The sequence below is a fragment of the Emys orbicularis genome, chromosome 23, assembly GCF_028017835.1.
Source record: "Emys orbicularis isolate rEmyOrb1 chromosome 23, rEmyOrb1.hap1, whole genome shotgun sequence".
NCBI lineage: Eukaryota > Metazoa > Chordata > Testudines > Emydidae > Emys > Emys orbicularis.
In genome coordinates this window covers 19,721,084-19,747,013 of record NC_088705.1, presented here as the reverse complement: position 1 = coordinate 19,747,013, position 25,930 = coordinate 19,721,084, and the positions used below count along the sequence as shown (strand labels likewise).

Sequence of the window (25,930 nt, the reverse complement as noted above, 5' to 3'; positions counted from 1 at the left end):
AGTAATTATTTGGCAAAATCTATTCTGAACAAAATCTCACAGTGCTGTTTATTCTCTAAATATTTAGGCATAGTGATTTGAGGTACCTCAATTTTTGGGCAAAAAAATTAAGATGCCTTAGAGGAGCCTGATTTTTCAGACAGCACTGACCACCCATCCTCTGAAGTCATATTGGAGTGACACTTATGCCTATTGGACCACCTCCCCTCTTTAGGGGTTTGCCTTCCTGTTATCCAGCAGGCTTGGAAACTGACCACCATGGAAAAGTGGGTCATGGAGGTCATAACATCTGACTATACCATCCATTTTACATCATGCCCTCTCACCCCCACCTCCTTCCCCATCCCTCTTCAGGACCTGTCTCACGAGCTTGTGTTGAGACAACAGCTAGAAGCAATAGAACTGATCCCTTCCCCCAACAAGGCAAGAGGTTCTACTCAAAGCATTTCCTGGTGCCAAAGAAGGAGGGAGGCCGATCTTAGATCTAAGACACTTAAAGCACGTGAAGCCTCAAAAGTTCAGGATGGTGACTCTGGCAACTATAATTCTCTTATTGGAGGAAGGGGATTGGTTTTCAGCCCTGACCTACAAGATGCCTATTTTCATATATCGATTAAACCCATCACACAAGAAATACCTACACTTCATCATAGGCCAAGATAATTTCCAATACCTTCTTAGTTGCCCTCACTACTTCTTGTAGAGTTGGGTAAATTGGGGCCCTAATGGCAGACCTCTCCTCCCCCCTTTATAGTATTCTTCAAGAATAGTCTCCTTACACCCACATCCTAAATTCTTATAGAAAGTTCTGTAGGATTTCCACCTTAATCAATCCATCCATCTACCAGTATATCTTCTGAAACCTCATAATTCTCAGCAGGAATCCTATTTCCATACCCTGGTTGTTAGAAGAGCTTTGGCCTTCTATTTAGATAGGACCAGGCAATTTTGAAGATTGCCTAGGCTCTTCATCTCCATCATAGATAGAGGCCGGGGATTCTCTATCTCTACTTAGAGACTGTCAAAATGGATATCTGGTTGAATTGTCACTTGTTATGAGACCGCAGGTGCTCAACCCCCGCATGCGGTGATAGCACACTTGGCCAGATCTCAGGCAACATATTACAGCATTACTGAAGAATGTAACAATTTCTGAAATATGTAGGGCCGCTACCTGGGTTTCAATAAATATCTTTACCCAACTTATGCCCTTATCCAGGCTGCCAGATCCGATGCGACCCTCTGTTCTGTATTATCTTTAGTTCTGGACTTTGTTCTGAAGCTCCCTCCTCCTTCTGTTAGAATACTGCTTGGAAGTCCCCTGTGGTGGAGCACCTATAGGACGCTACTAGAAGAAGAAGAGGTTTCTTACCTTGTGCTCTGTCTGTGGTTCTTTGAGATGTGTGTCCTTATGGGTGCTCCACTCCCATTTTCCTTCCCCTCCACTTTAGAGTGTTCCCTAAGGGATGTTGGGGTAGAGAAGGAGCTGAGGGTGGTTTGCCTCAGTGTCTGACAGGAGGATGCTTAGGTTGCATATATGGGGCGAACAGATGCTGCTACCTGAAAATGTCTGATCAAGGCATGAGAGGCACATGCACGCCTGAAGTGGAGCACTCACAGGAAGAAAAGCAGTTACTGTACAAGGTGAATAACCTCTTCTTCGGGGGAAGTTCTATGGCCTGTGTTATACAGTAGGTCAGTCTAGATTTTCCCAAAGGGAGCTTCTGGCTTTGTAATCTATAAATTAAAACAAAATTGAAACATTGCTTTAAAGGGACACAGTTCTGTGGAGGGCTCAGCAGGAGGCTCCAAGTCACTCTGCCTCTTCTTGTTCTTCTCTCTTCTAGTGTTTAGGGGTTCAAACTTATCAGGTGTGTTAGCTCGAAAAAGCTGGGCTCCCAAGTGCAATTGTTCTCACTGCTCTGAACTTGGCCCAAGGAGGGGAATGGCATCTGGGAGCATGGCTGTGGGGGTACAGTGAGGAACATATGCTGGAGATCCCACTTCTTCACGTGCTTGCTCATGTTGATTCCATGGTAGGTGTGCGCATGCCCACGTGCACAGTCATCAGATTTTTTTGCCTTAGCAGTATCCGTAGGGCCAGCTCTGGCATCCCCTGGAGTCCCGCACTCATGTACCGGTATGTGAGGCGCCGCCGGCCTTATGCCTTGTCGGTTCCTTCTTACTGCTTGTGATGGTTGTCAGAGCACCTTTCCTCTTGTATCTGCAAGTGCGATAGCATTTTTTTCTTCATTACTCACTGTTCTCTTGTACATAGTTTATTTTAGTTAATAAGTGGTGTTAGAGTCGCAAAGAAATTAGACCTTTTGGGGAGAAACGTTTACTCAACAGCCAGTATCCAGCTCCAGGTGTCAAACCATCAAGCCCTGTTGGGGAGATACAATTTTAATTTGTGGGACTCCATCAATAAGTTCAAGGACTCCCTTCCACAGGACCTCAGTCTGCAGTATGCATCCATTCTGGAGACGGGCAAGGCAGTGGCTAGAGGCTCTCTCCAGGTGGCGTGGGTTGCGGCTGACTCATCAGCCAGAGCTGTAGCCTCTGCTGTGGTCATGAAGCGCAGTTCGTGGCTGCAATCCTTGGGCATCTCCCAGGAGATGCAGTTGTCTGTTCAGGACCTCCCGTTCAAAGGGAATGCTCTCTTCTCAGGGCAGACTGATGCTAGGCTGCACTGTCTGAAGGACTCTTGGGCTAAGTTACGTTCACTGGGCCTTTACACGCTACAAACCATTAGGAATCAGTACCGGCTACCTCCACAGCCCAGATCTTTGGGGCCACTGTGACAAGGCACCAATAAGAGAAAGGAATGGGATAAAGGGTTTAAACGCAGTTGTCGTGCTTCATCCTCCTCGCCTGCCCAGTCTGGTCCTGCATGACACCCAGGGGGGCCACGGCAGGCATTTTGATGGTGCGCTTGAGAACAGTGCCCCACTCGAACTTCAGAATCACCCCCACACACACACACACCCAGTTTGTTTTTGAACCGGTTGTGTCCCTTCCTGGCTGCGTGGACCTGATTGACGTCAGATTGTTAGGTGCTCAACACAATAGCATCGGGCTATACTGTGCAGTTCTCCGCCATCCCTCCTCCACCCCCTTCAGGGACCCTTCTCATGAGGAACTCCTTGTTCAGGAAGTGGAAACCCTCCTATGGCTAGGGGCAGAAGAGGAGGTCCCTCAAGACATGAGGGGGAAAAGGGTTCTGTTTCTGATGTTTCCTAATCCCGAAGGCCAAACTGGGCCTCAGACCCATTCTAGACCTGCATCGCCTCAACGAATATCTCAAGAAGTTGAAGTTTCGCATGGTCTCCCTGGCCTCCATCATCCTTTCCCTGGATCCAGGAGATTGGTATGCTGCCCTCAACTTAAAGGATGCTTATTTTTCATATCTCCATTTTCCATGAACACAGAAGGTTTCTCCGTTTTATGGTGGGCCAACACCATTTCCAGTTATAGTGCTGCCCTTTGGCCTCTCGTCCACCCCATGGGTTTTCACAAAGTGCATGGTAACAGTGGCTGCTTACCTGAGATGTCAAGAAGTACAGATTTACCTGTATTTCGATGACTGGCTCGTCCAGGGAAGGTCACAGGCCTAGGTGCAAAGAAGCCTCGATCTGGTGCACTCCACCTGTCGGGATCTGGGCCTGCTTATAAACGAGCAGAAATCAACTCTGACCCCCGTTCAGCAGATAGAGTTCATAGGAGCGATCCTCAACTCTACACAGGCCAGAGCCTTTCTGCCAGAGGCCCGTTCCCAGACCATGTCAAGCTTGATCTCCCACATGAGACCACCCTCTCATGACTGCCCACGTGTGCCTCAAGCTGTTGGGCAATATGGCAACTTATACTTACGTGGTCCAGCATGCGCAGCTCCATCTCAGACCCCTGTAGGCATGGCCGGTGTTGGTCTACCTTCCCAGCATACACTAGCTCGGGTGATCATGGTACCGGTTGTCACTGGATGGACCCCAGCTCATTATTGGAAGGAGTTCCCTTCGGTGATTTTGGTCTCCAATGCTTCAGACCTGGTTTGGGGATCTCGCCTCTGCACGCAAGGTCGCTGGTCGCAGGAGGATAGCTCTCTACACATAAACATCAGGGAGCTCAAGGCGATACTCTTGGCCTGTCATGCATTCCTCCTCCACCTGATGGGCAAGGTGGTTCAAATCCTAAACAGACAATACCTCCACAATGTTCTATATCAACAAGTAAGGTGGAGCTCGCTCATCAGCCCTTTGCCAAGAGGCTCTCTGGTTATGGGGCTTCTGTGTGCAGCATGCCATTCATCTGGTGATCTTGCACCTCCCAGGGGCCAGGAACATGCTAGTAGATCACCTCAGCAGGACCTTCTCGTTTCATGCGAGAGGTCACTTTACCCGGAAGTGGCCAGTGTGATCTTCCAGAGGTCGGGGAACTCCCCAGGTGGACCTATTCGTGTCTAGACAGAACAGGAAGTGCCACAACTTCTACTCAATTCGTGGGCTCAACAGAGGCTCCCTTTCCAATGCATTCTTACTCCCGTGGTCGGGGGTACTACCGTATGCCTTCCCACCAGTACTGCTGGTTCAGAATCTTTGTGAAGATCAAGTGGGACAAGATGAAGGTAATCCTGATAGCGCCGGCGTGGCCTTGCCAGCACTGGTTTGGGAAGCTGTTGGCGCACTCGGTAGTGGAACCTACAGAACTACCACTCTGGCCGGACTTACTCTCCCAGAACCATGGCCAGAACCTCGCAACCCTGCACCTGACGGTATGGCTGCTGCATGGCTAAATGCAGAAGAGCAAGCATGCCCAGTACAAGTTTAGCAGGTCCTGATGGGTAGCAGAAAACCCTCTACCAGGGTGGTTAAACACTGGAATAAATTGCCTAGGGAGGTTGTGGAATCTCCATCTCTGGAGATATTTAAGAGTAGGTTAGATAAATGTCTATCAGGGATGGTCTAGACAGTATTTGGTCCTGCCATGCGGGCAGGGGACTGGACTCGATGACCTCTCGAGGTCCCTTCCAGTCCTAGAATCTATGAATCTATGAATCTCTACTCTCAAAATGTCACTTTTTAATCTGAAAAAGGCTCTCCAACTTTGTGGACAAACTGCCAGAAGAATACCGGGAGATGAAATCCCTCATGTTCTAAGGTCAACTCATGACCAGAACATCACTTGAAGCTGCACTAACATCTAACGCAGCACTGAGAATGATGACCATTCCCTTTACTATGAGGAGGTCCTCCTGGCTGCAGGCATCTGGGATTCTGAGGGAGGTTCAGGTGCCCATTGGGGACCTCCAGTTTTGAGGGCAATGAGCTATTCAACAGTAGTATGGAGGAAATGCTCTATACATTTAAAGATTCGCAAGTGACCTTGCAATCTTTGGGACTGTACGTTCTAGCACTGAAGCTGAAGCCACAGAGCCAAATACCTCACCAAATACTACTCTCAACAAAGATATTCAAAGCCTCCCAAGGAAGTGAGAGATTTCTGGAACCAATCCTCTCCTGCTTCCCCAGCCACTTCACTGCCTGGGGTGTCAAACAGGCAACAAATTTGATGTCTGCACTGAAGGCCTGACTTGACCATTTCAACCACTTATCTTACTTATAAGATGCCTGGGCTAGGATGACTGGTTCGTCCTCAAGGTAATAAGCCAGGGATATCTCATCTGGTTTCAAGCGGTTCTAACCCCTTTTCCGGGACCCTTCTCATGAGGCACCATTGAAGCAGGAGTTACCTAGAAAAGATTCCTCTGGTTTTATTAGACTTTATTCCACTAAGGCTCGGGCAGCCTCTGCTATCTGTTTGGATAACATTTTACATACCTTAGAGCATGCAGAGATGTATGTAGACCAGCAGTGTGGAGTTAGGTCCACAGACTTGCCACTTGTTGTTCCCTCGTGCAAGCTTCCAGATTGGAGGCTAATTTTGATAGGGCTGTCCTGCAGTCACTCTTCAAGTAGCACGCCTCTTACCCATCTCCAAGCAATTAGGCAACTGTTTGTTAATCACCAAGAATGGACTCTATGGACAATCACTTGGAGAGAATGCTTACCTATCTTACAGTAACTATAGTCCTGTCAGATGTGTTATCCACAAGGAGTCCATGGCTTGCTCTCCTTCCCCACTGATTTGGAGTTCTGCTACTGTAGGATTCTTTATTGGCAAAGGACCTGAGTGGTGGTTGAAGTTGGCTGTGGGGAACGAGAGGGAAGCCAAGGGACAGGTGCAGCCACAAATGGATTGCTTTTAAAAAAGAATCCAGTATTGATGCACATGAGGAACACGTGCATCAAAAGTTGAAGCTGCAGACAACACATCTCGAACCGCAGTTATTGTAAGGTAAGTAACTATTCTTTCTATTTTACTAGGAATGTAAATAAGAATTCAAGGACTGTGATAGCAAGCATCACACATTTCCTTTTCGTAAGAGAAGTATTAACTACTAATTTACTCCAATCTTTAGTATATCCCTGTATCTTCATGAGTTTTGAAAACTCGTCAGTGGGAGACCAGATTTTTGAGTGTGCTCAAGTTGTCTAACTATTTTCCTTTCCTGCTCTTCTTCCTCCACAGTTATTTTATGGGGCCTTCCTTACTAGCTAATTATAATTTCGTTCTTTTTTCTTAAAATGGATTTTAAATAAAAAGTCCAGTAATCTAACCATTTGTCTCCTCTACAGATCCACACTCCTCATCCCACCTGCTTGCTTGTCTTTGAATTTTCAAGCAGTTTGTCTTACAACAGAGAACGGGTTTATATGTGTAACTGTGAATGGAAGTTAGACTGATACTATAGTGTACCTGCACTGCTAAACCAGATGACTCTCTAGTTCCAAGCAATCTTCCTAATTTGAATGTTTCACAGACTATGATTAATGTGCTAGATATCCGGATCCTTAAGAGTGCCTACAAGAACGTATAAGCAAGACCATAGCTGGTATGGTAACTTGGGTAGTAATGTTGGGCGTTTATATTCAGTAAGGGGGGAGGGATAGCTCAGTGGTTTGAGCATTGGCCTGCTAAACCCAGGGTTGTGAGTTCAATCCTTGAGGGGGCCATTTAGGGATATGGGGCAAAAATCTGTCTGGGGATTGGTCCTGCGGGTTGGACTAGATGACCTCCTGAGGTCCCTTCCAACCCTGATATTCTATGATTCTACTGAACCAATGCCCCAGCATAGTTAGATGACATTGTATTGAGAAACATGCAAATGAGACTTACAACCTATTGCACTGCTCTACAGCCAAAATGCTTCTGAAATAAATGTAGTCAAACTTTACTAATTCTGGGTCACTGAGAACAAAAATTATGCTTAAAATTGTTGATTGGCTCTAGTTTTCAAGATATGCTATTGGGTCAGTATATACGACCCTTGACTTGGGAATGGCGGAGGATAAGTGAGTTATAAAGGGAAGGGATCTCAATTTAAACCAGAAACGACTAAAATACATCTTTGACTGGCTCTATGAATAAATCTGACTAGGTTTGGACAGTACTTGCTTTTTAGGCAAAACAATGAATGATGCAATCTGAAGCTGGTATTGCGTCATACATGATATGAATTGCATCATGTTATTCCTAGAAGTCATGGATGATGCAATCATAACGAAGTTTACATCACTCTGCTGAACAAATTGCCCTATATCAGCTCTAGAAATCATACAGTGTCGTGCTCTCTTATTTGTCAGTGTTTGATTTTGCAAAGGGACACATTTCTGTTTAGCCAAAGTGAGCAGAGATGCCTCGTACTTGTGTGAACAGTGCAGATAACTTTTGCTATGTTTGTGGGGAAGTGACTTTTGCATCACAAAAGCGCAGTATAACCACTATGGTTAAGAAAGCCTATCACCTTTATTTTGGCTGCAAAATTGGAGATCAGGACAAGAGGTGGGCCCCACACATATGCTGCAACACTTGTGCAACAAATCTTCGCCAGTGGTTGAACAGGAAAAGGAAATCTATGCCTTTTGCAGTGCCAATGATTTGGAGAGAGCCAACAGATCATACCAGCAATTGTTACTTCTGCATGGTGCCTCCAGTTGGGAAAGGTGTGTCAAAGAAGAAAAAGTGGACTGTGCATTATCCAAACATTCCATCAGCTATACGCCCAGTACCCCACGGAGAAGGTCTGCCGGTTCCTGATGCACCAGAATCATTCTCACTTGAGTCAGACGAGGAAGAGGATGAAACTTCTGGTCCTGAACCATCAATGTCACAGGACCCACATTTTCTCCCATCCTCCTCCTCTGAACCACACCTCATAACACAAGGTGAACTGAATGACCTTGTCAGGGATTTTGAACTACCCAAGAGTAAGGCAGAGCTGTTGGGCTCCAGACTACAGCAGTGGAATCTCCTGGCAGGTGATGTTAGGGTTTCCATGTTCCGTGACCGTCAAAAGGATCTTGTCCCATTCTTCTTCACGGAAGGTGATCATGTAGCCTGCAACAACATCGATGGTGTGATGGCAGCCCTCAACATCGTTCACGATCCATATGAGTGGAGACTGTTCATTGATTCATCGAAGACGAGTCTTAAAGCTGTTTTACTGCATAATGGCAATGTTTTGCCATCAATTCCGGTTGGTCATGAAGTCCATATGAAACCTATGACAACATGAAACAACTTTTGAGGTGCATAAACTATGACCAACATCAGTGGCAGCTTTGTGGCGATTTGAAGGTTGTTGCTCTCTTGCTTGGTCTGCAGACTGGATACACAAAGTACTGCTGTTTTCTCTGCGAATGGGATAGTCGTGCAAGAGATTCCCACTACATCAAGAAAGATTGGCCACTCCGACAGTCATTGGAGCCTGGGAGGAAAAGTGTTCAGCATCCACCACTTGTTGAATCAAGGAAGATTTTGTTACCACCCTTATACATCAAGCTGGGTCTGATGAAGAACTTTGTCAAGGCCATTGACAAAACACAAGCAGCTTTCAAGTACCTCCGTGGAAAATTTCCAAGGTTAAGTGAAGCTAAGATAAAGGAAGGTGACTTTGTTGGTCCTCAGATTCGTGAACTTCTTCGAGATGATGCATTTGACCATGCACTGCGTGGCAAGGAAAAGACGGCCTGGAAAGCCTTCCAGTTAGTGGCAATAAATTTTCTCGGAAACAACAAGGCAGACAACTACAGGTTGTTGGTGGAAAACCTCCTCAAGGCATACAAAAGCCTTGGTTGCAACATGTCACTAAAGATACATTTTTTGCACTCTCATCTAGATTTTTTTCCACCGAACTGCGGAGCAGTGAGCGACGAGCGATTTCACCAGGACATTGCAACAATGGAGAAACGCTATCAGGGCAAAGGGAGCCCATCAATGCTTGCAGACTATTGCTGGACAGTGACAAGAGATGCTCCATTTAATGAATACAAGAGACAAGCCAAGAAGCGCCGAGTAGACACTGAATAGGACTAAACTATGTACAGAATAGTTTTTTGCCTTTTGTTTCATAATAAATTTTATTTAGATAACCCTTTTGCTGATTTTTAAAGTGTTACATAAACAGGACAGGTGAAATATTATCATGTAAAGCAACCATAAACACATGAAAAGACCTAGGTTTACAATTTATGATTAAAACTCTACTATCTACACAATATACATAGACATAAAATGTAAAAACTTAAATATCTTAGAAACAGTAGCCAATCAGGTGTCATATTTGAATTCAGCACATCAAAATACATAATAAATAGCACATTTTATCTCTGAAGCAGACGACTTCTCAAAAATTGTAGACCAGTGTTGTGGCTATTAAAGATCCCATGGCACTTTCTGCAAGAGTTCACACTTTTAAATAAAAAGAATTTCACTACCAAATTCTCCCTACGTTTTCAGTTAAGGAGCTCTTTCTCACATCTTGTTCTAAACTATTGTGTGGTGGTATGTACTGTTACCCGGTGGGTAAAATGATCTCTCTGCCATAGCTTTTTAATCAGGTTGCAAACTACCGTGGGATGCTTTTGTATGGAAAGGCAATATATAGATAAGTGGCTTTGTATTCACTGAATTTTAAGAATAGCCTGAGATTTCCCCTCATTAAAGGGAATGTACAGAGAATGCTTATGTTCAGTTTTGGATCCTCTTAACTCTTGAGCCCTCTCATTTCTAGGTGGTATTATGTTTTGACCGTGTCTTCTGGGATCCAAGTGTCAATTTGTTCGGTCATGTTGGCAGCACTACTGCCAGCAGAGGAGAACTTTTTCTATTCTGGAATCTCTACAAAGGTAAATGTATTGGGTGTTCAGTTTTATTGTCATTTTCTTTTTCACAGTAACAGAACTAGAAAAAGCCATTTGATGATGATCATAATAAAGCTTATAGTGCTTTTCATCAGTAGATTTTAGAAGAAAGTATCAATACCTCCATTTTAAAGATGGACAAACTAAGGCAGAGAGAAGTAGTGACTTGCCAAAAGTCAAACAGGTCAGTAGCAGAGCTGGAAATAGAGTTCAGGTTCTTCTTTGAGTGCTGGTCCCTGTGTGTATTCATAATCTTAATGCGCCTGAGACCAGGAAATTCTAGCAAGTAGTGTCTGTAGGTCTATGCCAGCATCCCTGTTCTCCTTGTGGTCTGTGCCAAGGGCATAAGGGGTGAAACAGACTGATGCTTCTTCAGTTCCTCCCTACTGCTGAATTTGAGATAGTAGTTAGTAAGAATCCCCACCCTTCCTCAAGTACTGCAGAAGATTCAGCAGGACAGAACATAAGTCATTCTCACCCTGCTCAAATGGCCCAAGCAGTTCTAGTTCCCAAGCCTCCCACATACATCCTGGCCACCCATCAGCATTCATTCCCCAGTGCGGGACTTAGATTATGCCCAGGCTTTAAGAATTGCTTCTCCTGCCCCTACTCCTTTTCGGCCAGTGATGACCACCAGTGTGGCTCTGCTACCTCAGAGAAGCTCATATCTCTGCTAAGTGCAGTACTGGCTGCTCCTTTCCCAGCTGAACATGTCAGGCACAAGAACTCCACCTTTGGTAGCACCTAATGGAACATGCCAAGAGGCCCCAGTCAGATCCAGGCCAGGGCCTCTGTATATTGACCTGAGACATAGAGGAGAGCACCTCCTAGCTCGATGTCTGACTCAGGAATGGGAATGACTAGAGCGAAGGACCCTTTGGCTGGGCCTTCTCACGAGTAAAAGATGCTCTCATAGGCATAAAAATAGATCCCCTCCTATATTTAAGAGAAGGGATCCTTAAGTAACTCCACCCAGGTAGGGTGAGTCCTTGCACCCAGGACACAAGGATTTAGGTCTTCCTAAGCCTTGTAGCCGTGATCAGAAGGCGCATAAGAGCACGGCTTCTTCAGTATTGCTTCCTGCATCATCATTGATTATGCTGCCAGCTAAGCACAGGGAGCGAAAGATCATGAACCATCAATACCGAAGATGACCACATAGTCGGAGGCTCCTTCATGGGTGGTAGTGTGTTGGCCATGTAAGGAACCACTGATTACCAGGAGTCCCTTTACACTGACTCTGGCAACATGAGGCAACAAGCTACAGACTTCTAAGGCTTCAATATCCTACACCACTCCTGAGGATATCGCCATCTTCCTGGATCTGCAATCTCTCCTATTGTCAGGTCCACCCTTCACTAGGTAGAAGTTCATCTCTGATTCCATCCACTAGTTGTGGCTTCCCAACATAGATACCGATGCTACTGCCAATGGAACTGGACTCTCATCATCAAGATAGTCAGATGTGTACCAGTGGAACAATCTCTCCCCCCCCCCCCCCGAGGTAGATCAGCATAAACGAGCTCAGGAGTCTCCTACTACCAGTTTCATCAATTCAAATGGAGACACCCCCCCCCCCCCCTTCCTCAGGACCAGTGGTACCCAAGTCTGTATCTTTAGTGACGAGGTAAAATTTCACATGGTTACCTTGGCATCGATAATACCAGCACTAGAAAGATATGGTTCACAGTTCTCGATATGAAAGACGCATGCTTTCATGTTGATATTCACCCTTCCCACAGAAGGGTGTCTCTGCTTTGTCTCCCACCATCCTTGGGAATATCTGTGAACATGGAAAAGTCTTTTGGCTCAAACCTAGACTATAGATTTCATAAGAGCAACCTTAGACTCACTCAGGGCAAAGGCTTATCTCTCTACGGACAGATTCTAAGCCAGAAGCAGGCTGATAAATCAGATTATGCACAACCCATGGACATCGGTCTGGATTTTCCTTTCTCTCTTGGTTCACATGACATCATGTACTTACATAATGCCATTCGCTAGACTCTACCTCCGCTGCCAACAGGGTTGGCTGCACACAGTATACGTCCCAAGCAGATACAGCATGAATACTTTAGTGACAATCCCCATCAAGTTAAGAGTGTCTCTGAGCTGGTGGAAAGCTTGTGCACAAGTGTGCATGGGCATTCATTTCCTGTCCCCCACACCCAACAGGGCAGTAATCACAGGTGCCTCTTTTTATGGAGCCAACTCACATGGATGGTCACACAGCAGATGGTCACACTTGGATGCCCTTGGGAACCAGGATGCACGTAAATCTCCTGGAATTCAGAGCAGTCTGACAAGCATGCCATTAATCCAATCTCATCACATTCTCATAAATCAGACAATATAACTGTAATCTACCTTAAAAACCAGGGAGGAGCGAGATCCATTCCCTTGTGTATAGAAGCAGTCAGTTTATGGAACTGGTAAATAGAGAAACCACTTCACCCTATCAGAACCATACCTCCCAGGAGCCCAGATTTTGCTGGCAGACAGACTCAGCTAGCACTTTGCCACTGACTATGAGTGGAAGTTACACAGCTCAGTGGTGAACAGCATTTTCTCTCAGTGGGGAACCCTTCCTCAGGACCTGTTCTCATTGCAGGCAAACAGGAAATGCAGCACATACTGTTCCAAAAAAGCTCGGGACCACTTTTTAGAGGTAACGCTCTCCTAGTCCCTTGGACAGACAGTTTGAACTATGCTTTTCCGCCTATCCTCCTGCTTTCTTGAGTACTGCAGAACATTCAACAGGACAGAGCATGAGTTATTCTTGTGCCCAAATGGCCCAGGCAGTTCTGGTTCCCAGGTCTCCTGCATATGTCAGGCCAGCCGTCCATCAGCATTCATCCCTTCCCGGACCTCTTGATTCAAGAGAAAGGCGAGGGCAGACATCTCAGCCCAGAAGCTCTTCACCTCATGCTTTGTATTTGGTTGGTTGTCAGTTCTTGTGGATTACCTCCTTACCCTCAAGATGACAGGTCTTTCCCTTAGCTCAATACAGGTTCATCTCTCGGTTCTTAAAGGGCTGAATTAGAACTTTCCCACCAGTAATAAGACAACCCCTCAGTTGGACCTTAAGTTAGTATTTAAACCCCTGGCTACCTGTTTGATGCTTCACCTGTCTATGAAGGTTGCTTTCCTTGTTGCCATCATCTCAGTCAGAGGGATAGGTGAACTGGGAGCCCTAATGGGAGACCCTCCTGTATTTCATAAAGACCAGGTCTCACTATGACTGCATCCAAAATTATCATCCCTAAAGAAGCTTTGGAATTCCACATAAACTAGACTATCCACTTACCTATAAAAAGCGACAAAGAGTCCTGTGGCACCTTATAGACTAACAGACGTATTGGAGCATAAGCTTTCATGGGTGAATACTCACTTCGTCAGATGCAAGAGTATTCACCCACGGAAGCTTATGCTCCAATACGTCTGTTAGTCTATAAGGTGCCACAGGACTCTTAGTCTGGATTTGTAAAAAGCGACAAACACGGCTACCCCTCTGATACTTGACACCACTTACCTATGTTCTTTCTAAAGCCCCATACGTCCAGCATTGAGAAAAGACTGCTCCCTCAATGTGAGATGAACTTTGGCATTTTACCGATGGAGAATGAAACAGACCAGAAAGTCACCTAGGCTGTTTCTTGCCAAAGCGGAATGAGGACAAGCTATTTCCTACCAGAGGGTCTCCAAGTGGATCTCTGGCTGTATCTTATTGTATCAGTTAGTACACCTTCCTACACCACATAGGGAGTGAGCTCACTCCATGAGAACTTAGGCAGCCTCAGTAGCATCACTTCAAGAAGTATCTCTGCTTGATGTTTTCAAGGCAGCAATATGGTTCCATCCATGCAGGAGACATCACATTTTGGTCCAAGCCTCCTCTGCTGACTCATCCTTTGGGACAGCAGTTCTACAAGCGGCCATACCACCTATATACATGCACCCTTCTCTGAGTACTGCTTGTCAGTCACCCACAGTGGAATACACAGAGGGACCAGCACTTGAAAAGGAGGAAAGGAAAGTTACTTACCCTTTGTAACGGGAGTTCTTGGTCCCTATCTGTATTCCACTACCTGCCATCCTTCCCTTTTGCTTCAGATCTTCTCTGATTCACAGTAAGAGGAAGAACTGGAGAGTTATTGGTCTTCATCCCCCATTATGCCCTCAGCACTTACTGAGGCAAGCAGGGGGCACCGATGCAGACTAACAGACACTACTTGCTAGGATTCTCTAGTCTCAAGTGCATGGAGTACACATGTATCCACAGTGGAATACAGGTAGGGAACACACATCTCAAACAAGTCCTGTTACAAAAGGGTAAGTAACTTCCCTTTACCAAGCAATCGAGATCACTCTGTATGACAGCCCTGTCTTCATCATTGTTTGCCAGTCTGTGTCATCAATGATTTCGTCTTTAATTCCAGATCATTCATAAAAATGTTGTACCAGTCCCTGTGGAGCCCCATTAGACACACCCCATGATTCCCCATTTTAAAAAAGCAATGGTGTCTTTAATGAGGGCCACCTACATCTTTTACCAACTTAATCCTTCCTAAGCAGGTTATAAACAGTGATTTTTAACATTCCAGTCATTCGGATTGTCCCAGCTAAGAAACTAACAAAATGTCCATTTTAATTATAATGTAACCTTATCTCACTTATTTCAAAGTGAAGTATTTGCACTGTGGTGGTTTACCTGGCTCTTGGTGACTTAAGGCCATTTTGTAATTTTGTTGGGTTTGGTTTGTCTGGAAAATTTAGGTTCTGTTACACATTTTTCTAAGTTTAAGTTAAAGTACTTTACTCATAATTTAAAAAAAAATCTACCAGCACCTTGATGCATTGTTCCTCCTCCTCCTCCTTAGCTCCAATTCTCTTGGCCTTAGTAGCAGGAGAAGCAGCTGGGATCATGGAAAACATCAGTGATGATGTCATTGTTGGGCGCTGCCTTGCAATTCTCAAAGGCATCTTTGGCAGCAGTGCTGTCCCCCAGGTACTACTCACACTGTTTTGTATATGTCTGTTAGTCTATAAGGTGCCACAGGACTCTTTGCTGCTAGAAAACATAAGGATCCTAGATAATTGATTGTATTATCTACCTGTCTGTGCTAGATATTTATGCCACTCTTTGCAACAGTGTTTGAATGCCTCCATGGTATATGGGAGTGCCAGCTGTTCTTTTCTAGGACCTGTTTATGGAGTGAATCTATCAAAACCATAACCATTTTTCAAAATGTCAGAGACATTGTAGGACTTTAGATGGGTTTTGAATTGTTCATTCTCTAGGCCACACTTAATCTGACCCGTCTTAAAAATTGTGTAAACTAAAATGGCCAGATGTACATAAATTAATTCAGGAATTCTATTTTTGGATTAGGATCAGGGCAAGGATAGTAATTTCTGTGAAAGAATGACAAATAGGATCCTCTGTGCTAAATGTATTAACTGACCTAGCACAATGTTTACATCTTTGATACATTTATCATAATATCAGATTCTTCTTCGAGTGCTTGCTCATGTCCATTCCACATTAGGTGTGTGTGCGCTCGCCACATGCACCGGTGCCGGAAGTTTTTCCCTAGCAGTATCTGTAGCGGAGCGGCTCTGGCACCCTCTGGAGTGGCACCCGCATGGCGTATAAGGGACGCCGCTGGCTCCCCCCACCCTCAGTTCCTTCTTGCTGCCAGTGACGTTTCATGGAACGTTCGCTACTCTTACTAGTGTTGCTTAGACTTCATTCATACAAACTAGAGTTCTTGTAAAGTTAGTGTACATAGTTAGTAATTGAGTTAGTTAGCCCTTAGCAATAGTTAGAGTTTTATTAGTCCCGTCAGGGACTTAGCTGGGGGATGGGGCATGCCCCGGTCCCCAGGCTTTAAGCCCTGCAATTGCTGCAAACGGCCCATGCGCGATCTGCATAGTAGCTGTCTTGGGAGCCTCGGTGAAGAGCACATAAGTGATGTGTTGAATTTGCAAGTCCTTTAAACCTAGGACTAAGAGAGAGCGTGAAAACAGACTCAAAGTGCTACTGATGGAGTCGGCGCTCACTCCGGCCCCAGAGCAAAGGTCCGACTTGGCACCTAGCACCGCAGCATCGGTGTGTAGTGCCCCACCGGCACTGATCAACGGCCCTGGCCAAGAAGTCGAAGAAGGCCAGTAGGGGACGGTCTCCTACTCCCTGCAAGGGGAAGGACAGGGCTGAGGGCGAGCTAAGACCCACACTGGGCGGCTCATCTCCCCCGTCAGGAAGTCGGGCCTAAGCTCATGTCAAGCCCGGAAGCCCGGACACAGAGGCGGGCTTTCATCAGCTTCAGGTGTCGTCAACGCCTGAAGCGCTCCAGGCTGCGCAGGAGATCCTGATGCTCCCGGTGCCGCCCACACCAGCCCCAGCAGTGGCCAGATCTTGGGGTAAGGCCACCTTGGGACCTTTCCATCTGCCCTTGCCCCAACTGTACCGCTCCCCATCGCAGGGGACGTCCCACCACCGGTCACCCACTCAAAGCCATCATGCCTCCAAGTTAGGGAGGCAGACGCATTGGAGCCCTCTACAATCACCAGACCTTGGGCACCAGCAGCGGGATTCGAGGCGGACCTCGCCAGTTACCTGGTGCAGATCCACAGAGGCATGCGCTCCCCGGCAGGAACGTCAGGACCGTCCCTGAACATCATCAGAACACCATTACAGATCCCGGGAATGATCGGGTGACCTGCAGGTCCCGTTCCTCGTTCGGTACCGGTCTCAAAGCGCGAGACGTGGATTGGCAGTCTCCTGTCGCAGATCCGCCGAGCGCCACCAGTCACTGATGTCCCCATGGAAGCGCACATCCCACTCGGACCGGTCCTCCTCTAGACGTGATCGTGATTATCACCAGACATGGGGTCGCCGCTCCAGTGGATCCAGGTCACCAGCTAGCAGTCGCTCCGGATATGGCTCCAGTACGGAGCAAAGCTCCATATCAGCAGGGCAGCCTCCCAGACCCTCGGTGCCACCTGCATCATCGGTACCGAAACCTGCATGGTGGCCGGGCCCATGGTACCCCTGGAACCTGTGGAGGTTCAACAAGCCCTCCCAGCCTGCCCACTCTGTGTTGGGAGCCTTGGACAGGCCTGTGGCCTCAACAACCCAACTGCCTACGGTGCTTGAGACCCCAGGGGATAAAACCCCGCAAGTCCATGTAGACCAAGGGGAACAGCTTGCTGGACCACCAAATGGTGTCGTGGAACCCACGGTACTGGCCGCCTCCTCCTCGTCTCCAAATGAGGCCATCACAGAGCCCCCTCACCGAGTTCCGCAGGATGATGCTAAAGTGCACCAGGAGCTGTTGAAGAGGGTTGCGTCCAACCTTGGCCTGCAAGCGGAGGAGCTGGAAGAGCAAGTGAACTCCCTGTTCTAAATCCTCTCCTCCACAGCCTCTGCTAGGGTCGCCCTTCCCCTTCATGAAGGGGTATTGAAGATACCCAGCATCTTGTGGCAAACCCCCTCCTCTCTGCCCCCCCATTTCCAAATGGGCAGAGTGTAAATACTTTGTCCCGACTAAGGGGCATGATACCTTTACTCCCATCCTGCCCCAAATTCCCCGGTGGTTGAGGCAGTTAACCACAGGGAACCCCAGGGGCAACCTGGAGCTACCCCCAAAAATAAAGACTCCAGGGGACTGGACTTTATTCCTCATCGAGTTTACAGTTGAGGGTGGCCAACCACCAGACCCTCCTTGGCTGCTACAACTTTAACATGTGGCAGACCTTAGCCAAGTCTGAGAATGCCCTCCCAGAAGGTTCCGGTAAAGAATACCGGGCGATCCTCGACGAGGGCACGGCCGCTGCCAGGGCAGCCCTTCAAGCGGCATCTGACATGGCAGACTCTGCCGCCCACACCATGGCGTCTGCCATCTCCATCTCCTGGCTGCTCTTCTCCGGGTTGTCCTCCAAGACTCAACAGTCGATTCAGGACCTCCTCTTTGATGGCCAGGCCCTGTTTGCGGAGCGGATGGACAACAAATTACATGGGCTGCAGGACTCCCGAACCATGCTAAAAACCCTGGGGCTCTACGTTCCGGGTCCGGCATGTAAAACCGCAACTTCCCCAGAGGCAAGGGAGCCAGCCCCGGCAGGACCCGCCACACAAGGGCTACAGACTGTACACGAGCCACCCGCTCCCACCCTCTTCCCAGTTGGGCTCGACCCGCTCCAAGCAAGGAGCTAAAAAGTCGCTTTGAGGGACGCCCGAGGACGACCTACCGGTCTATTTCCTGGATCCGATTTTTTTGCAACCACCTTTCCTTTTTCCTCCCGGCGTGGTCAGCAATAACTTTGGACCTCTGGGTCCTCAGTACGGTGGCGCACGGCTACACCCTCCCAGTTTATTTCCACACACGCCCCCACACACCCTCCCCATCGCTCTTCAGGGATCTTTTTCACGAGAGTCTTCTCAAGCAGGAGGTTCAGGGGCTCTTCTGATCCCAAAGGCCAAGGGTGGTCTGTGTCCTTTCCTGGACCTGTGAGACCTGAACAGATACCTAAGGAAGCTAAAGTTTTGCATGGTATCCCTGGCCTCCATTATCCCCTCCCTGGATCCGGGAGACTGGTATGCCGCCCTCGACCTGAAAGACACACACTTTCACGTAGCGATCTTCCCAGGACACGCACGCTTTCTCCGTTTTACGGTTGATTCGGCCCACTACCAGTTTGTGGTCCTTCCGTTTGGCCTGACTACAGCATCAAGGGTGTTTACCAGGTGCATGGCGGTAGTCACGGCCTACCTCAGGCGTCGGGATATCCAGGTTTACCTGTACCTCGACGACTGGCTGGCCTAAGGCAGCTACAAGGCTCAGGTCTAACGCGACATCACTATACTTACAAGCCACGTGCCGCTCCTTGGGACTACTGGTCAACCACAAAAAGTCCACGTTAGTTCCAGCTCAAAGGATAGAATTCATCGGGGCCATGATTGACTTGACCCTGGCGAGAGCGCTCCTGCCGTTAGACAGGTTTCAGGCCCTGACGGACCTTATCATGAAAGTGTCCACATTTCCCCTGACAATGGCTAGGGTGTGCCTGCACCTGCTAGGCCGCATGGCAGCTTGCACATACGTGGTCCGCCATGCCAGGCTCTGCATGCGGCCCCTGCATCAATGGCTGGCGTCAACCTATTCCCAGTCCAGGGACCACCTGGAAAAGATCGTAACCATTCCTCCAGCGGTTCTCACCTCGCTGCAGTGGTGGACTGATCATAAGAAGGTCCTGGAAGTAGTCCTGTTCGAAGTCCCACTTCATCTGTTGAGCTAGTGTTGGACGCTTCGGACCTCATTTGGGGGGGTGCACCTCGGACATCTCCAGACCCAGGGGACGTGGACTCCAGAGGAGACAACGTTACACATAAATGTCAAGAAGCTCAGAGCGGTCCGGCTAGCCTGCGGGGGCTTCCTGCTGCACCTGTCGGGAAAAGTGGTGAGAGTCCTAATGGACAACATGGCCTTGATGTTCTACATCAACAGGCAAGGAGGAGCGTGCCTATCAGCTGTCTGCCAAGAGGCTCTCCATCTCTGGGACTTCTGCATCGGCCACGGCATCCATCTGGAAGCTGGTCACCTCCTAAGCTTCAGGAATGCCCTAGCAGATCACCTCAGCAGGGACTTCTCCTCTCACCATGAGTGATCGCTCCACCCGTGGCCTGCACGATCTTCCAGAGGTGGGGAACTCTCCAAGTAGATCTGTTTGCCAGCAGGTGAAACAGAAAGTGCCATCGGTATTGTTCCCGGCAGGGCCTGAGCAAGGGCTCCCTCTCTGATGCCTTCCTCCTGTCGTGTGCCGAGGGTCTGATGTACGCGTTCCCTCCGATTCCTCTGGTCAGCTGGGTCTTAGTAAAGATGAAGAGGGACAAAGCACAGGTTATCGTGATCACCCCTGCATGGCCTCGCCAGCACTGGTTTGGCACGCTCATGAACATGGCAGTGGTCCCTTCTCTGGCCCCTTCCCGACCATCGGGATCTGCTGTCACAGGATCACGGTCGGCTCCTACACCCCAACCTCGAGTCTCTACACCTCTTGGTGTGGACGCTCCGTGGTTGAACCCAGAGGAGCATACCTGCTCGGAGGAGGTCCAGTAGGTCCTCCTCCGAAGTAGGAAGCCATCCATGAGATTAACTTACTTGGCCAAGTGGACGAGGTTTTCCCGCTGGGCGTCGGCGCGTGGCATTTCTTCCTCGCATTCCTCAGTGCAGTCCATCTTGGACTACTTACCGCATCTCAGGACCCAGGGTCTGGTGCATTCTTCCATTAGAGTGCACCTTGCAGCCATCTCTGTGTTCCACCAGCCGATCCAAGTTCTTTTCTCATGACATGACTGTCAGGTTCCTGAGGGGCCTCGAGAGGATTTACCCGCAGGTATGGGCCCCTCTCCCGCAGTGGGACCTTAACCTGGTCCTCTCAAGGCTCACCGGCCTGCCTTTCGAGCCGCTGGGCTCCTGCTCCCTTTCCTACTTATCCTGGAAGGTCGCTTTCCTGGTGGCAGTGACGTCAGCGAGACGAGTCTCAGAGATTAAGGCCTTGACCTTGGAACCGCCTTATACAGTGTTTTATAAGGACACAGTCCAGCTGCGGCCTCACCCAGCCTTCCTACCGAAGGTGGTATCTTCCTTCCATGTGAGCCAGGACATGTTTCTGCCTGTGTTCTGTCCCAAGCCGCACAAGACTGCTGAGGAGAGGCGTCTGCATCCGCTGGACGTCCAGAGGGCCTTGTCCTTTTACCTGGAGCGTACCAAGCCTTTCCGTAAATTGACTGATCTCTTCACCGCTACAGCGGATAGGATGAAGGGCCTTCCAGTTTCTTCGCAGAGGATTTCCAACTGGATCACCTCTTGCATAAAGACCTGTTACGAGCTAGCAAAGATCCCGCCGCTGCTGATTGTCAGGGCCCATTCGACTAGAGCGCAGGCATCTTCGGCGGCCTTCCTGGTGCACATCCTGATCCAGGACATCTGTAAAGCCACGACGTGGTCCTCGGTCCACACGTTCACGTCTCATTATACCATCACTCAGCAGGACAGAGACAACACTGGGTTCAGCAGAGTTGTATTACAATCTGCGCAGCCGTGAACTCCTACCCCCCTCCATGGGAATTGCTGGGAGTCACCTAATGTGGAATGGACATGAGCAAGCACTCAAAGAAGAAAAGACAGTTACCTTTTCTGTAATTGGTGTCCTTCGAGATGTGTTGCTCATGTCCATTCCACGACCCGCCCTCCTTTCCCCACTGTCAGAGTGTCTGGCAAAAAGGAATTGAGGGTGGGGGAAGCCAGCGGCGCCCCTTATATCGCGCCATGCGGGTGCCACTTCAGAGGGCACCAGAGCTGCTCCCCTACAGATACTGCTGAGGGGAAAACTTCCAGCACCATTGCATGTGGCGAGCACACGCACCTAATGTGGAATGGACATGAGCAACACATCTCAAAGAACACCAGTTACGGAAAAGGTAACAGTCTTTTCCGTAATGTCCCTCTAATTTAAAAATGGGCCAGGGTCATAATGTGGCATCCTAGAACTGGCAAAAGCAGTTTGGTCAGGCAGGATATTCCTTAAGATCCTTCATGAGTCTCAGAAGGGGCTCTTCATTCACAATTGTAGGAAGTGCTACCATTTTGCACATTTTTAAGTGCATAAATTCTATTCCCATGCACAGACAGCGTGGGAATTGCAGTTCTCAACAGGTGCTAAGTCACTGCTTTGTGATTGGAATCAGATGTTTTGAACACAATCTTCTATCTTCTGTGGAGATTCTGTACTATTGTCCTGTTAAATGTGTTTGATAGAATATCTGTAGAAGTGAGCTTCCTGATCCATGACAACTGTGGTGCAAATATTTCTTAACACACAGGAAAACAAATACAGACACATACCGTGATAGCATTAGGGGCCTCATGCTTATTTTACTGTCTGTAACTTACTCATGTAAAACTAGTGACACATACAACACAACACTCTTCTCTTCTTGTCTTAGCCCAAGGAGACAGTGGTATCTCGTTGGCGTGCTGACCCTTGGGCCCGGGGGTCCTATTCTTATGTAGCGGCTGGATCTTCTGGAAATGATTATGACTTGATGGCTCAGCCAATTACTCCAGGACCAGCCATTCCAGGTGCTCCCCAGGTGAGAGAATCTACAAATGCAATTATAAGTGACTGGCATGAGAACTTAATAGGATTTCAAAAGCCATTTGTGAAACAGGAGCATTTGGTAATTCATCCATTCCTCAGATACTCTCTTACGATTAGAGCTGGTCAGAAAACAGAATTTTCTGTGGGAAAATCCAACATTTCGAAATTTATTTTTGTTCTAAATTGGAAAAAGAAGTCAAAATTTTGAAACTTCTCCTGAACAGAAATTCAAAAAAATGTCTATTTGGAAACATGGAGATATTTCATTTTGGTTATGTCAAAGCATTATAATAAAATATATAATAATAAACATATTCTAATATACAATATTACATTGTGATACAGGAGGGCCAGGGAGCAGTGGGAGAGTGGTAGAGGGGAAGTATATAAGCCCTAGGCTAATTAAGGCGTGGTTCCCTGAAGACTGGGGACGGTTGCTACAGGTTAATTGGAGCACCTGTAGTCAATTAAGGCCCTGTTAGCAACCTAATAAAACCCCCTGCTTCAGGCAGTCCGGAGAGAGGACTGGAGCTTGGAGATGTGCTGTGAGACTTGGAAGATCAGAAAACCGGAGTAAGGGAGACCCTGCCCCAGCAGGGGAGGGAGACTCAATGGAGATGCTTAGTGTGTGGCATGCTGAAACGCTGTAGATTTACACCCCAGCTCGATGTGCAGTAAGTGTTCGTGTAGACAGGCCTTTAATCAGATGTGGTGGTGTGGAAATGATCAAACACACAATGTTGAATGCACAACATTCTGTGTTCTCTCAGCCCAATTTCTGGCTTCAAAACCGAACTCTATAATAATCTTTCTTTTTGCTCTGATGCCCAGCTCCCTCGACAGCTAGCAGTAAAGTATTCCCTTGCAACACAATAGATGTCTTTTTAAAGCTGAAAATTTGTGATAGTTGGGTGGCAGATGAGGATTCTCCTCTGGTCAAGGGGCATTTGTTGAAGGAAAGATTATAACATTCCCTGAGATTACCTAGTTCATACCTAAACCAGCTTCGTGCAGCAGAAGTAACTCTGTGACTAGGAGAAATGTTTATTTTTAAGGAGTTCGCCTGAGAAATCTAGTGTTTATGAGAGAGAGAACCTGAGCTAAGTCAGCTATATGACACCTAACAATGTGCTGTTTGTTCTTCTTCCCAGCCAATTCCTCGCCTCTTCTTCGCAGGAGAACACACAATTCGTAATTACCCAGCAACTGTCCATGGTGCTCTACTGAGTGGGCTGAGAGAAGCAGGACGTATTGCAGACCAGTTTCTTGGGGCCATGTACACTCTGCCACGCCAAGCTACACCTGGTGTGCCCACACCACAGGCCCCTAGCATGTAAGGGAGATACAAGCTGCCCGACAGAGGAGCGATGGATTCATAATGCATTTGCTGTGGACTTGTTTTTGGGAGCAAGATGTCTTCGTAGTCTGTAGCAGTAGCCACTGAAAGCACTGTGCCAGAAGTCACTTAATAGCATCACCCCATTGGAATGGCCTTTATGAAATATGATCTGACTATTGCCCATGCACCTGGTATACAGATCCCTGTCTGTCTGTTTTTCCGAGTGTATATACAGTCTCTTACTGCCAAACTGGTCAGGAATTCCTATGGCAATGCAAATACATTGGGAATCCAAGCTCCTGGTGTTTAGTTGGATTTCTTTTGGCACATAAAGAACCTACTGGCGTATTCACAGTTCAGTAATTGCACAAAAGGTTTCAGACTCTAATAGCTGGTTGTTGTTGGTAACCGTGTAGAATTCGTCTCTTATGTGGACTTTTTTTGATTGTTTTGAAAAAAATAAAGTTTTCACCATGTTCCTCTCTTCCTCTTTCATTTGAGAATTAAATTGTTTCTCCTCAGTAGTAAAAGCAGAGTTACAAGTAATGCTCATCGCAGAACCACTCCAAAATAGTCCTTAAGCCACTGCAATGTCACCTCTCACTTGGGATAAATAGTCTTTGAATCAGGGGACTGGAAGCCAAGTGGGTGCCCTAACCACCAGGCTACAGCATTATTAATTCTCTCCCCCTTCGCGCACCCCCCCCCCCCCATCCCCGTAACTGTTTAAGTATTTATACAAAATGGAACAGCTTCAACAGGAGAGACTGAGGGAGCCCCACAATCGAATATCCCATAGCTCAATGGTTAGAGTGCTCTCTTGAGAGGGGATGTGGCGAAAAATTGAATTCTGGTCTCCCACATCCCAGATATATTCTCTAGCTACTGGGCTAAAAGTTGTCAGAGAATGCAGCAGCGGCTCCTTCTCCTGCATTTCTTGCAGGAATGGCTGAGAGGTTCCCAGCTGTGAGTTGCTAGCATTGAGAGGGGCCTCCTTCCAACCTGGATTTAGATGCCTAACCGCCTGAGGGGGTGGGGCTTAGGACACATTCCTCTCCTCAGCCTCTCCTTTGGCTAGCTTAGGCAGCTCCCCATCTAGCATACTGTCTTTTGTGGATCCCTTTCCTAGATGTCTGTCTCTCCCTGTTCATTGTATAGGGAGCCTGGGCACCTAAGCTGGCTTTGTGGGTCCCATTGTCATTCCAGTCTAGGCACCTAAGTTCCTTTTGTGCATCTGGGCCTCAGTTCTCTAACAGAATTACTGCCATTCTTCAGTCTCAGACAGACAAAGTATTAGCAATTCTGGTCATTTCAACTGCAAAAAGAGAGCTGCAGGCTCAGGTGAGTCAGGTTGCTTAATGTGAAGAGCTAGACACAGGAAACATGAGAGAAATTTTTAAGTAATAAAACCTGAGGCAAGAAATCTCTGTTATACTGTCTTCTGCGTGGTGGCCGTGGTCTCCTGAGTATCAGTCACATGCACACCTAAGTTTGGGTTTTAGGTAACTTTTAAGCGCGCTTTCAGATGTTGAGTTTCTTGAGTTCTCCAATTACAAACGAAATGAGAATGTACACTCTTCAGCACAGGGCCATTATCTTTTTGGCTAGCATGACTCATAGAATATCAGGGTTGGAAGGGACCTCAGGAGGTCATCTAGTCCAACCCCCGGCTCAAAGCAGGACCAATCCCCAACTAAATCATCCCAGCCAGGGCTTTGTCAAGTCTGACCTTAAAAACCTCTAAGGAAGGAGATTCCACCACCTCCCTAGGTAACCCATTCCAGTGCTTCACCACCCTCCTAGTGAAAAAGTTTTTCCTAATATCCAACCTAAACCTCCCCCACTGCAACTTGAGAACCATTACTCCTTGTTCTGTCATCTGGTACCACTGAGAACAGTCTAGATCCATCCTCTTTGGAACCTCCTTTCAGGTAGTTGAAAGCAGCTATCAAATCTCCCCTCATTCTTCTCTTCTGCAAACTAAACAATCCCAGTTCCCTCAGCCTCCCCTCATAAGTCATGTGCTCCAGCCCCCTAATCATTTTTGTTGGCCTATGCTGGACTCTCCAATTTTTCCACGTCCTCCTTGTAGTGTGGGGCCCAAAACTGGACACAGTACTCCAGATGAGGCCTCACCAATGCCAAATAGAGGGGAACGATCACG

General features: G+C 47.6%; 1 protein-coding gene across 2 annotated transcripts in view; it reads left to right on the top strand.

Annotated features, from left to right (window-relative positions):
- KDM1A (lysine demethylase 1A) overlaps window positions 1-24,240 on the top strand; it is a 139,172-nt gene extending 114,932 nt beyond the window's left edge. For both annotated transcript variants that reach the window (XM_065421491.1, XM_065421492.1), the window contains 4 exons: window positions 10,133-10,247; window positions 15,143-15,270; window positions 22,273-22,419; window positions 23,579-24,240. In XM_065421491.1, the coding sequence (XP_065277563.1) occupies window positions 10,133-10,247; window positions 15,143-15,270; window positions 22,273-22,419; window positions 23,579-23,764 (576 nt within the window). In that variant the 3' untranslated portion in view covers window positions 23,765-24,240. The remainder of the gene's footprint in view (window positions 1-10,132; window positions 10,248-15,142; window positions 15,271-22,272; window positions 22,420-23,578) is intronic.
- The last annotated feature ends 1,690 nt before the right edge of the window (window positions 24,241-25,930 follow it).